General features: G+C 38.4%; 1 protein-coding gene across 2 annotated transcripts; it reads right to left on the bottom strand.

The window, feature by feature from the left end:
- Positions 1-2,211: 2,211 nt before the first annotated feature.
- Positions 2,212-12,731, bottom strand: RIOK3 (RIO kinase 3). Of its 2 annotated transcripts, none has more exons than XM_035903004.1 (12): positions 12,589-12,731; positions 11,588-11,733; positions 11,355-11,459; positions 10,702-10,811; positions 9,852-9,995; positions 8,850-8,977; positions 7,498-7,686; positions 6,860-7,019; positions 5,769-5,849; positions 5,590-5,679; positions 5,126-5,233; positions 2,212-3,606 (listed from the first exon to the last, which is right to left on the bottom strand). In XM_035903004.1, the coding sequence occupies exons 1-12, from the start codon at positions 12,654-12,656 to the stop codon at positions 3,505-3,507; spliced, it is 1,431 nt and encodes a 476-aa protein (XP_035758897.1). In that variant the 5' UTR covers positions 12,657-12,731; the 3' UTR covers positions 2,212-3,504. The 2 variants fall into 2 exon arrangements, with proteins under 2 accessions (XP_035758897.1, XP_009645941.1); XM_009647646.2 differs by having other exon boundaries at positions 7,498-7,683.
- Between the last annotated feature and the right edge of the window lie 693 nt (positions 12,732-13,424).

Below are 13,424 nucleotides of genomic sequence, written 5' to 3'. Positions count from 1 at the left end.
CGGCCCGGGAGCGCCGGGGCTGGGACACCGCGGCGCAGCGTCACGCCGGAGCCTCCTCCTCCTCCTCCGGTGGGCCCTCCCGGGTAAGCGAGCCGCGCTGCTCCGGGAAGGAAAAATACTTCGATAGAGGGGATAAATACATTTGGCCCAACCTTTTAGAGTGCTTAATAATAAAAAACAAACAAACAAACAAACCCCCAAACCACAAAAAACAAAAACCACACACAACACCCCCCACCTCCACAAAAAAAAAAAAAAAAAAACCCCAAAAAAAAAACCAAAAACAAAAAACCACCAAAACTTCTAGGAACCAACTCTTTCAGGGCTCTGCCTTAATTTAGCCACCTGCACCATCTCTGAAAAGCAGGTGCTGCTGCCGCTGCTTTGTGGGCATGAAACTGCTTTTTAGCGGCTGGCTGTAAAATAGATGACAAAAGGACCTTTCAGAAACAGTATTAATAAAGCATTATCAAAGTTAAAATCTGGATTGTTTCTCACCAGTCATGCTTATTTGTATTTTAGCTTGGATGATAAACTAGCAACGGGTTTTTTTGGTTGATGCAGCAGCTCGTGACATAGTTCACAGGTTGCAAAACCCACAGCGTCATTTAGAAATCGCGTGAGAACACCATCAATTACATATTTGCTTATTGGTTTAGAAAGGGAAATGAAGGAGATAAAAAAAAGGGGTGGGGGGAGGAAGACTGAGATCATACTAATTTAAAAGTTTTCAGATTAGACGGGAACAGCACAATTTAGTACAGGAGAAACCGAAACTTAAGTACCAGATGCTAACAGGGTATCACGCAAACAGCTGCCTGCTGCCCCAGTTAGTCTAACTGCAATAAATTCACATCAGACCAGAGAAACTACAGCCACAATTAGCAATTACAAGCAGCTATTTGTTCTGCACAACCCTCCTGCATTATCAATTCCACATAAACTAGAGAGGACAAATTATTTCCAGAGCATTGAAAGTACTTTAAAGTTTATCATTTACTTTTACAAAGTAATTCATTGCACATTACCCAAAAGTTTAGTGAATCCAAGGTCAAAATTTAAGACATTCGACTGACGTTTAGCCTTCTCCTACTTCCCTTCCAGACAGCAAGCACTTTTACAACTGCAGTAAGAATATTACCATAACAAACTGAGGTATGGGGGCGGAGGGGAGGGAAATCAGCAGACAAGCATATAAATACACAACTGGAAACTATTGTGATACATTTTAGAATTAGTCGTAACGTCAGAAAAGTTTAGCCAATGGCTTAATCAACAACTGAAAAATCCCAGTTTACTTCTAAGATTCTATTTGCTTAATGATAACCCCAGAACCTTTTATTTCAAAGGAGTCCAGGAAAATGCTTGTTTTCAACTACTTGACAATGTACCCAGGCATCTTAAAATCTCAAAGCAAATTCCTGAGCCAGTGTCACTGCTGGAAGTGAAAGGATGTTTAGGCAATATAATCAGGCCCGGTAGCTTTAAATCACAGACTTGAAGACCATTGCTTCTTTTGTTTGTTTGTTTTAATCTGTGCTAAATAGATTATAGAAAGAAATTAAAAACAACAGTAACAGCTGAAGCTTCAGCCCAAGGACGGTACCAGCAGGTGCCTGTTTCAAATGACAGCTCAAAACCCACCCTCCCCTCACTTCTCTCTATTTCTGCTCTTTCTCTCACTTGATGCAAATATCAACAGCCAGCATCTCCCCTAGACAAGCACACCGCAAGGCATTAGCCACTGCTCCGAGGTATTTCTTTTCTCTAAGAAATTAGAGTATTGAAACTTGTAATAAGCCGAGAAGAGGCCTATCCTTTTCTTTTAAAAAGCCCTCTCCTCTGCTGGAGAAGGTTTGGTTAAGCTTGACAACGGAAGCTTTCGATCTTCCGGAAGGGGGTTGGGTAACTGCAGCACCTCCCTCTCCCTACCTCGTCTGTTCTTTCCCCGATGTTTTTAATTGGGGTAACTTTCACTGAACAATTAGGAATAGACCTCAGTCTCCGAAAGACCAAGATCCTTTAGTTCAAAAGTAAAGGTCTCATTTAGAAAAGGGAAGAGGATCCAAGTACCAGGATGAAACTGGCAAAAACATCAAGGTTGTTTACTGTTTATGTAGTACCCACCAAAAGTCCTGCCCTCACTCTGCTTTAGCACTGAGGATCAGTGAAGGCCTCTACAATGCAAAGAACCACGCCCAAATACCACCACAAGATCTTAAGTTTTTACTTCGCCATCAGTTTTCCAACAAATTTTTAAAACATCACTTTCACAGCACACTGTGAGAATGTCACATGTAGCAACACTGTATTCCGCTTGATCTAAAGAGCAGCATCAGAAACAGCAGAGTTAAAGAGAAGTTGCCCAGAATTTCTTAATTCCAAACCATCCCACTACATCAGTTCCTCTTTGGATGTGTTGTTTTGCAGAGAAATGTTGCTAGATTTTTAGAACTTGCTAAAATAAACAGACATTAAGAATAAAAGCACGAGAAAAAAAGACAAATTTGAGTATTCTTTCTGCACTAGTAAGAAACGAGCTTTGTTTAAACATAAGTGATTATCAATATTTAGTTTTCAGTCTATGATTACCTTCGGGGTGAGTAAGAATGTTTGATGCTCTACTCAGAATTTCAGTTTAAAGACAGGATTATCACAGAGGTTTTTTGGTTTTGGTTTTTTTTTTTTTGCTTGCATAGAGTTCTCAGAACCACTTGTCTGTTAAGAGTGCAGCTAACTGAACTTACTCTTTGTTACCCAACTTGGATGCAGCCCTCAGGATTTCCTGGCACATCACCAAAGAAGTCCTCTGCTGGTTGGATTCAAATCCTTTTCTCACGTAATACCCAACTGTATTTACAGAGATAGTTAGAGCCACATTCCATGTACTTCAAACAAAAAGGTCCAGACTTTTGCACATATAAAGGCATTGGTTTGTTAAATTAATATTTTCATATAGTTGCAGCTCATAGTTTGACTTTTCATTTTGCCCTTGGTGGAGCAGGGAGAAAGGTTCATTGACATTGTGTCCATACACAATTTTTAATTAGTTTTTCAAATAGCAATAGGGGAAAAAAAAAAGAGGGACTCTCCTAGTGTGCTTTCCCACTGAATTCTTTAGATGACCTAGATGATTTTTTAAATTTTTTTTTTTTTAAACTAAAACATATAAGCTCTCAGTCATGCAAAACATGACCACCTCAGCTACATTAGCCTAATGTAGCTGGGCAGCTGGTGAAGTTGTCAGACCATCCGAAGAGGTAGTGACAGTCCATTCTCACAGTGCCAGCCTGATGCGTGGGCCAAGTTAAAAAAAAAAAAAAAAAAAAAAAAGAAAAAGAAAAAAGCCGCTGAGGCATCACCATACGCTCGCTGTGTTTTCCATTTTGGTATTCCCAGTCAGCCACTCTCTCTTGACATTGGCAGTTGACATTTATCACTGCACCAACATAGTTAGAAGCAGTAAATTTGTGGTTTGTTTTGTTAGCAGCTATACACTCAGTGCTATTCATCATATATAGGTGGGTCTCCATCGCTTGAAAACATTGACAGTTTCTTTCCATGGTTCTGCACATGATCTTCATTCATCTTCTCCAAAGCTTCAATCTAGAGAACCAAAAATAAATCCATGCTGAAGTCATAAAACCATGCCTGCAGCTGGATGTTTCTGACCAGTGTTAAAAGGTAGCATTAGGTGACTGATCAGGCACACGCAACATAGCTATTTCAGTGATTCAGTCATGTGTACAGAGCAACATACTTTGGAAGCACAGCTTGAAACACCTGGTCTCAACGAGTTAGTAAAACAAACAGTGCTTCTTTATAGTCTCGTGCTACGTAACCAAAACAGAGGAGTTGTGGGGAGGAATGGATGATTCTTAAAACTTCAGCTGTATTTCCTCAAGTACAAAGCATCCCTTTCTCCAGCTCTGAACACCTCTAACATAACTCAGCCAATCCATCAGCATCGGAGAAATTCCAAGTAACACTAAGACTACAAATCCACTGCAATAATTTTTAAAGGTGAAAGTTAAAGACAGTTAAATGTTTTGTGCTATCAAAGTAACACCGTACAGTAGCTTATTTTAATCTTTAGGTTGTTATGTATGGATTACTCCCTCTTGTACTCCAGGGGAGATTAACTTTAGTTGCTAGAAACCAAAGTTAAAGTCTGAAGTTTAAGGATGGGCTGCTCAAACTCGCCTCCATGTAAACAGCAATGTAGGTCTTTCCCATAAAACTTAGAAGCACAAAAGATGACATAAAGCCACAACAACACAAAAATCCCGCCCCACATCCCAATTCTCGCAACATAGTTAGCGAGGGAATTGGTTTTTGCTCGATTAACCAAATACATAAGGATCATGGAATGGTGACATTGTGTTCCCTTTAGCTCTTCCTCCCTTTTGAGGACCTACCCCAGGAGTTAAACTAGTCTCAACTTCCCATCTACTACATACTGGACTAGCATAAGCCTATACCATCATTAGGAATCAAGTAGAGTGGAATTGCCATGTCACCCTTACGTTAATTAATAAATAAGGTATGTTTGACAACTTATTTTTATAAGTGCACGATACCAGGATGCACACTTCAAGGAGTTACAGCCAAAATTTGAGAAATAAAAGCCAAAGATGACCAAAGATTCCTAGTCCGTATTTACATTAGCACAATTACAGGCTTGAAAATTGTAAATGCTAAACTTTAAATTCAAGTAAGTTAAAAATCTAAAACATGAAAAATAAGCAGTAGAACAATGATTATTTTTAACCCAGCTTTCCTTTCTCTGCACAACCTTTAACATATACAAAGAAAACCAAAGCTAGCTCTTACACTAAAACAAACCACTACATTTTCCAAGAGAACAGTTATATGCAACATGAAGCCTTTTATACTTGGGAGCAGGGGGATTGGGAAAGGGTGGTAGAGAGGTCTGTCAATCCAAGTTCCTGGAAACATTTGCACTAGGTTGAAATAACCAAGTTTTGAAGAAGAGATGCAGAATGATTGCTGAAATTATACACACACACACACACACTAATTAAACTAAACATGGGAAGTTAAGGTACTACAAGAGCTACTATAACTAACCGAATTAAAATGTTAGACATAGACAAAGCTATACCTCTGCTTGGAAGTCTACTTCATTGTCAGCTGTAATATTTAAACCTGAGATAGCATTGAAGAGTTCACGCTCATTAAGTGCTTCTGCCACACCTCCTTTCTGGAAGAACTAGTCAATATAAAAAGCACACGTTAAACACTTTACCATACAAAACAAAATATGCCTTTTCCTTCCCCAAGTTACAATTACAATATTTAGTCAAAAATCACATTTTTGCTTTCGTTGACCTACAGATAAAACTAACTACAAAAAGTTCCAGTGGTACTGTTTTATTCTTCCACATTTTTTTCCCTTTTGGAGAACACCACCATCAGTATGGACACTGTGCAAGAGTAATCTTGTATTTATGTGGAGGTGATCATCCTTTATGGAGTTATATTGGTTGATTTTTAGTTAGCTCTCAATTGATTTTATCTTGGAAAACATTCAGCATAACAGAGGATTGTCAGACGAAGAGGTCCTACCTGTGAAACATTCCTACAGTCTCTGAACAAAAACTCAAGTCCATGAGGATGGGTTGGCTCCACAGACTGACTGACATCAATAAGCCAGACCTGTAGTCACAGAGAGGCAGCAATTCACTTCGTATTAAGTGTTTCACATTAGATGAAACCTTCCCTTCCCACATGAAGAATATGCTCACCTTCCCATCATGCCAAAGCATGTTGTATTCACTCAGATCTGCATGGACCAGGTTACACTCGTTATACAACTGCTGCATCATCTGCAAGGAACCAAATTAATGAATGAATGAAGTGTGATATACTCTAAATAAATACGGTTTGCACGACTGTAACAAAACAAAGCCCTTCCCCATTCACCCACCCAATTTACATAATTTTTTTTCCAAGTCTTCAATAAAATTTCATACAGGGAATCATGGTTTTGGTAAACTGCCAACAAACTAAGCTTTTATCACTGAGCTTAGCTTTGGCAAGTCACAAGAATCAGTCTGGTAAGCACATGTCAGCTCTGCCAAGTGCATGAGATAGATAAACATGTTCTCTAAATATACCTGTCATTCTCACCCCATCACACAGGAAAGAAATCTCAGTTTTAGATACTGAATCCTAACTAGTATGCATATTCACTTAAAACACGGTTGTGTTGCTCTACTGGTCTTGAGATTTGAGGCACAGACCATTGGTATTATCAAGCTGCTGGGTTGGTTGTTCAGGTTTTTTCTTTTTAATGTCTGTAGGAAGCTAACAGTGAGTGGACAGTTAGCAGGTACATGTCTGAACCAATTACAGCAGATAATAGGAAAGTAAAGTATTTACCATGCAATATTCTAATTCATTCTCTGATTTCTAGATTTGTTAAAAAGGGAGGTGGGGAGTTATCCACTGGAGAGTGCTTAAGTGAGTACTAGAAATTAAGTATTCGGTAAGCCCAGAAAGACTTCAAAGAACTTTCTAAATCACACTGCTTCTATGAAAGGAGAAGTACTTGCTCATAATTTCTCTGCTGTTAAGTATGTGTTTGTCATCAAGTTCCAGCATGTTTTCCACTCAGATTAAGATTCAAATTTATTCTTTTTTTTTTTTTTAAGTACATAATTTCTTATTTATCTTAAGTCACACATTAAACAGCAGCAAAATAAGCCTTTGGACTCCGTATCTTGAAAGTGATGCAAGCATCCTGAAAAGTAAATAAATGCAGATTTGTCCTTTAAGTTATTCCCCTAAAAGAAAACACAATGCAGAATTGGAGGAGAAATCAGCATTGTCTTACATTAAGAATCTGATAGTAGGCCTTTTTCATATCTTCACTACTAAGTGTTACATCCTTTAGTTTAGGAGCTGGGACTTGATCCTGGCCAATGAAAGACATAACCAAGACGTGTTTCTTAAGGATAACCACTTGAGGACAAGGAATTCCTGCATTTTGCATTCTGTGGATCAGAAAATAGATACTGATTAAGAAAAACAAACAAAACCCCTGCAGTTCTATCTCCTGCTTGCTCATTTCCAAACTTTGAGAGCTGTGTGTGAGAAACATGATCCAGAGTCAAAGTCTTTGAAATAGATCGAATTGAAAACTGAATAAATGTATACACTTCACAGTATTTCATCTAGGAAAATTCAGATCTTAAAAGTCATAAATGGGTCTAAAATCACTCACTAAAACTAATTACTTTTACAGCTAGAGCCTGTTAGTTTTCTTGGTTTGTAAAATTCTGCTGCCAAGTAATTGATGATGATAATTCATTAAGCTGTAAGAAACCAGAGGCTTATTCAATCTGTGCCAGGTTGTATATCGTTTAGCCTAAAAATCAAATCTAAAAGTGCCTGCCTAAACATAGCATAACTTACTTAAACAGAGAATAGGAAACCGACAGGCATGTGCCAAGTAAACTTTTTTTTCTTTACCTTGTTAAGTTATGCATTTCTTTCTCAGCCCACATACGAATAATCTTCCGTGGATTCAATTTACTGAAGCGGTCTTTAAATCTGTAGTCATCCTTAATGTATTTGTCACGGTTCTTGAACTCATTAAGAGTTGTTTTAAACACTTTGATGGCACATTCTGGAGGTATAACTTTATCTTCAGTTGCACTTCTCATGGAAAAAGGCACATATATAACAAAGGAAACGATTCACATCTTTACAAGCAAATGCATGTTTGTTTGGTTTTTTTTTTTTTTAAACACTGCAAGATATAGCAATTTTTTAATATAAGAGAGGAAAAGATCTGATTTTCTATCAAATTTGGAGGCCAGGTCAAATTAAGTTTGTAAAAGTTCTATGATTAAGCTTATATATGAATATTTGGGGTTTGGCATTTTGATTACATGTTGCTTATCAAATAGTTTCCACCTCCCAAGTTCTTAATATTTTTACTTAAAATGTTGTAGCTAATAACAGCCCTGTTAATGGATGTACTTGCTTCATGAAATTACAAGTGAAAGAAGTCTTGCATTAGAACAGTAATGGCAGTACTATCACAATGTTTTGTTAAGCACCACAAAAATATTACCCATTGAATAATACTAAGCAAAAGAACACTCCTGAACATCATTCAAGCAAAGGTCAATTAAAAAAAAAGGCACATATTTTCTCCCCACCCCCAACTTACCCCTCTCTCTCTCTCTCAACATCTCTAAATAGATTATCTGTATTTGGGCTTTATTAGTTCTTTCTTAACTCACTTTAAACTAGTGGTGTTTCAATGCACTACAGTCATTACTAACATACTATAATCCTTCCAGCATGGTAGTCTTTAAAACTGGACTCTTGCACGATTTGCAAAGTGAACAGCATCCCAACACTATTCTCAAGGTAACCCAAAAGTAACGGACAGCACTCCTACTGAACTGCACGGATGGAGCCAATAATACAGCGATCTGTATGGAAAGACAATCTTCAGGTAGCCCAAGATCATCATGACAGCTCTGTAGTCTGGGCCAGGCCAGTGGAAAGAGTTCCTCAAAATCTCAATACTTCTTTTTTTATAAAAAGGAGCACATATTTTTCCACAGAAAGCTACAGTGGATTTGTCCCTGTTCATTAAATGGGCTCCAAGGAGGAAAGTGGGGATCTTTTTACTTTACAGTTGGTACCATTTGGTTTTCAGATTTTATTATTATCTGCATATATATGAATACAAACTTTAAGTCTTGGGAATGAAAAAAGTGCAGATTGATTAAATATTTTTGTGGTTTCTGCTTTTTAAACCATCTCTGGTACTTAAAGCTACGGTCAGTAACAAACAAAATACTTACTTTCCTCCATATGCATGAAAAACAACAGATTCTTTTCCTGTGCTGATGCAGCCTGTGATGGTCTCCAGCATCCCAGCATTAACCATTTTGTACAGAAGTAAACGTGTTTTAGGGTCCACTGCTTTCTCCTACAGGCAAGAAACAAATACTCAATTCATTAAAATAATTCTTTGCTTTACAGTGAGTTTAGAGTATTTATATGCCACAAGTGTTCAGCTAGGTAGAACGAATAATGCATTAAGAGCATTCTCTCAATTGATAGAGGGAAAAAAAAAACCAAAACCAACAACAAACAAACAGATGAAGCAAAGTCAAACTCCTCCAGCACTGTCACCTTAAGATTTAATACTCTCAGGTACCTTACCAGCTGTGTAGCACATACAGTATTTTACCAATTCCGCATAAAGTAATAAAGTACAGACTGTGGCTCAAGAACGCTTTCTACAGTGTTTTCAAGAAGTATTTACAAGTCATGAATCAAGACATCCCAAATATTATATGCCTTTTATATCAGTAACAATAAAATAAAGAGAAACAATTCGAAGATCCATAGCAAGAATTACCAGAGGCCCTGCTCTAACGCCACCCATAAAGCATATCAACTGGCTTCCTAAATTATCAAGTCAGAGTTTACTTGGTCACCTCATCTTCCTGAAACTTGCTATGAAGACAGGTACTTGGAATCACATGATTCAGCTGCACAGGATTAGTCCTCTGGATTGTTTCTATAAATAATTTCTAGATAGTTTATCCATTGTAGCTGATTAAGAGACAAGTTTAGAAAGACAAAGAGGAAAAAAAATGGTAGCTGTCACAATAATGCAGCTCAAACAAAGACACCCTTTTTCTAGCAGGAGGTGGCTGATACCATCTCCTTCAGCAATGCTAGCATAATACCGCTTAACTATTTTACTAAAAATTGAATGTTTCAAGGAATTACCAAAACAGCATTCAGCTGTTACACAAGATAAAAAGTACATAGAGAGTTAATAAAAAACATACAGCAGTGGAGTGCTCCTTCTTTTCATGGAGCCTTGCGCTTCGACGTTCCTCAGAGTACGCATGCTGCTTTAAGGCATTGAAGACTTGATTTGACAGCTTTAAGTCCATCCCAATTCCATCCCCAACTTGGAATTCAGGTGCAAACTACAAGCAGAAATAATAGAAATTTAAGCATTGTTACTCACAGACACCAGAAGTTGGCACAAGCAGAAATCTCTCATCCCGATTTGCAAAAACCTAGGGTAGATTAGGACCTATGTGAAACCCACTTTGGGTTCTGAGTTTAGAACAACATGTTTTTTAAACACAGTGACAACATTACACAAAGTTCCACCCAAATTGATATGAGATTACTAAACATCCTGTAAAAGTAGCACTTGCAGCATTTCCTTATTTGCAGAAGCTGTACCAATTACATTAAAGAAAACGGAAGGTATGTACTATGGATAAATACACCGAAAAGCTCTAAGTGAAACAATTGCCTGAAAGTAAGTTACTTGGCTCATCAGGCAAAATGAATTTTAAAAAAATTTAGATTACACAATAGCTATGCTTTTCAAAAATAGCCTTGGTGTTTGATTTGCCTGTGTACCAAACTTGCTGATAGTTTTGTTTTGCCAAAACAGTTCTTTGCAAATTCTTGAATCACGGTTGTTAATAAACTATTATTAAACAAAAAACCCGCACAACTCAAACTGCCAATTTGAATAACTCATCCAGACACTGCATTGCTTTCATCTGATTAAAAAAAAAAGTCAGCATCACATACAGTAGCACAGGTGGACAAGCATTAGTTCTTTGGTTGAATTACAGCATTCCAGTTTTACACACAAAATAAGTTTTCACTTACATTTTCCATGCGAGCAGTGTTCTTTCTACCACATACCACTTCATCATGTTTAGTAGTAATGTCTTTTCCTTTTCCTATGAAGCCCCTTCTCGGTGTAGTAGTAGGTTTATCTGCCAGCAGTGAGAAAAATAAATCTAACTTTACTTCTAAACAAACACAACTAAGGCTCATAAAGGTTCCACAATGCCCACAAAGTAACATAATTTTACTTACTAAACAGAATACAATACTTCAATTGTACAATCTTAATGCAGTTTTCTCTTATCCTAAACATGACCACTTCTTTTTCTATGTTACGACTTACTTTTCTGTCTTCTCTGGGGTTTCAGACACGCTTTTGGTGTGTTAAAGACAGGAATATTCAATATCATATGCAGATGCCCCGAGCCAGATGTAGATGACAGATACACATATCCCACAGTACATTCCATGTACAATAGTTATTTTACCAGTTTCAGCCACTGAAGCCAATATACTGGCGGACAGAAGCCTGAAGTCACATGCCCAACTTCCTGCATAACACCTCCCAATTAGGTAACCTGATTTTACATGCAGCTGGTATGTCTCCTTACATTCAAAAAACCTAATTTAACTGTCTCATATTCTTAGGTCTATTAAGCAAAGAAATCATATTGTTTAAAACTGACACATACCCGCTCTATAAGGATCATGACGGGTATCCTGCCAATCAACCTCATCCTCTGAGCTGTCGCTGTCATAGGGATGTACCTTCCGATAATTTTCAAAGGATATGGAGACTTGAGAAACAAAACAAAAAAGCATGTCTATGATTATCAGGGATTTGCTACTTCTTCACAGCTCTGTCAACTTAGGCAGAGTGCCAAGAAAGCCTCTACAGCAAAAATATTTCTTCTGATAAGAGTACCTTTGCTATCTCCATTGATCTTCTTCTCCTCCCGCCGAAGCTGTGCATCGTATTCCCTGTCAAATTCCATCTGCAGCATCTGAGCTAGCATTAGGTCACTAGAAGTGTCAGTATTTTCTCCAGTAATAAACGGTCCTTCAGCAACACTATGTAAAATGAAGACAGAAATTTAAAAATTTAAACAGAGTAATCTAAACAGAAACATCCCTTTATACCATCTTGTTACTCTATACAAAAGACTTCACACAGAGCTGCACAGAAACTGATGGATATCAACTGTCCGCCACCCCTCCAAGCCAACACAAAATATTGACAGAGCATGACTTCATTTCTCTTTGCCACTCCTTTATGATGCAAATATTACTTAAACTCTTACTTGTTTACTGTTCTGTAAGAAGCATTAGGCTCTATTTTTAAGATGCCCTTCATGAAAGAGAAAGAAGGCACATGGGTGTATGTGCGTACATATAGTAATATTTTTTAATAAGTAAATAAATAGATATGATTTTAAAAAGAAAAAAAAACAACGGTGTTGCTTTGCTTCACAGGAAAGACCGCAGGCAAATTTGTATGAGTTTAAAACTAGTAAGCTCTTGACCTACGTTTAGAGCTTCCAAGTGTTAAGGAGGATATAGGTGATACACCTGACAGTTCTCAAAATAACCTTGTACAATGTTAACAAGAGTCTCTAAAAGAGAAGAAAAAAAAAAAACCATTTCTGACATTTCTCAAAATGTAGCTTACAGACTGGCTTAAAGCATCCAAAACAACATGAAGAAAATACCAAGAAGGAAGGAAGGGTGACAGAGAAGGCAATCTAAGGAAGAGTTTGAACTGGGGAAGCCATCTTCACTGAAAAAGACCTGAAGAAGCAAAGTTAGGAGATAACAGTCAAAGCATTTACTGTATCACTACGCATTAAGTTCATTGGAAGAAAATGCACAAGACACAGAAAGTGGCTTCACAACTGTGGAGATCACTAAGCCAGGATTTAAACTTACGCAACCACTTCAGGAAAAGCAGCATTTTCTTCTTCCAGCTGCAGCTCTTTTGCCAGCTGTTCACTCATTACGTCAGCAAGGGAACATGATATTGCTGTTGTGTTAGGGGCTCCCCACGGACACTGCAAATAAACATTTTATTCAAGTCAGCAAGAAATGCAGTGGCAACACAATTGTCAGGATAATTAGCTATCACTGGCTCTAAAATAAGCATGTATAATCTTTTAAGAGTTTGTCTTCTACAGATACTTAGGGAAGTATGATGAACTAAAGTACAGAAAACACCTCAAGGAGTACATTCATAAACTCATGAGGGAGAACTGTGATTGAAAGGATGTCGATGGTCACCTACTAATGGGGGGTGGGGGGGAAGGAGTCAGTTTGTCAGTGTCGGTACCCTCTGAAGACAACGGGCAAAGTCTTCCCAGACAAGTTTGCTCACAAGCGCATGCACACTCTATGTAAAACTTCTCTTGGCTTATGCACAGCTTTCTCCCCCATTTCTAGAGCCCAAAAAGGACAGCCATCACAAACACCCCCTCAAAAACGCAGAAGCACGCACACAACTTCGCTTGGGGAGGCAGGGAGGAACGATGAATCCAACGACGTTGCGACTTGCCGCCCTTGACTGCCAAACTCACTTAGATCCAAATCCCTGCTCGCCACCAGAGCCTGGAGAGAAGCAGCTCACTTATCGGGGCCTAACAGCAGCTCTCTCCGCCAAGCAGATAACGGCTCGCAGGGGCAAACCACCCCATACACCCTGCCCAGGGCGGCTCCTTGCTCGCCTGGGCAGTGGAGCCAAGCCCCCAGCTTGCCCAGGAGCTGCGCCGCTC

The sequence above is a fragment of the Egretta garzetta genome, unplaced genomic scaffold (assembly GCF_000687185.1).
Source record: "Egretta garzetta isolate BGI_Z169 unplaced genomic scaffold, ASM68718v1 scaffold229, whole genome shotgun sequence".
NCBI lineage: Eukaryota > Metazoa > Chordata > Aves > Pelecaniformes > Ardeidae > Egretta > Egretta garzetta.
Note: the sequence above shows the minus strand (reverse complement) of the source record. Positions and strands in the feature narration are given on the sequence as shown.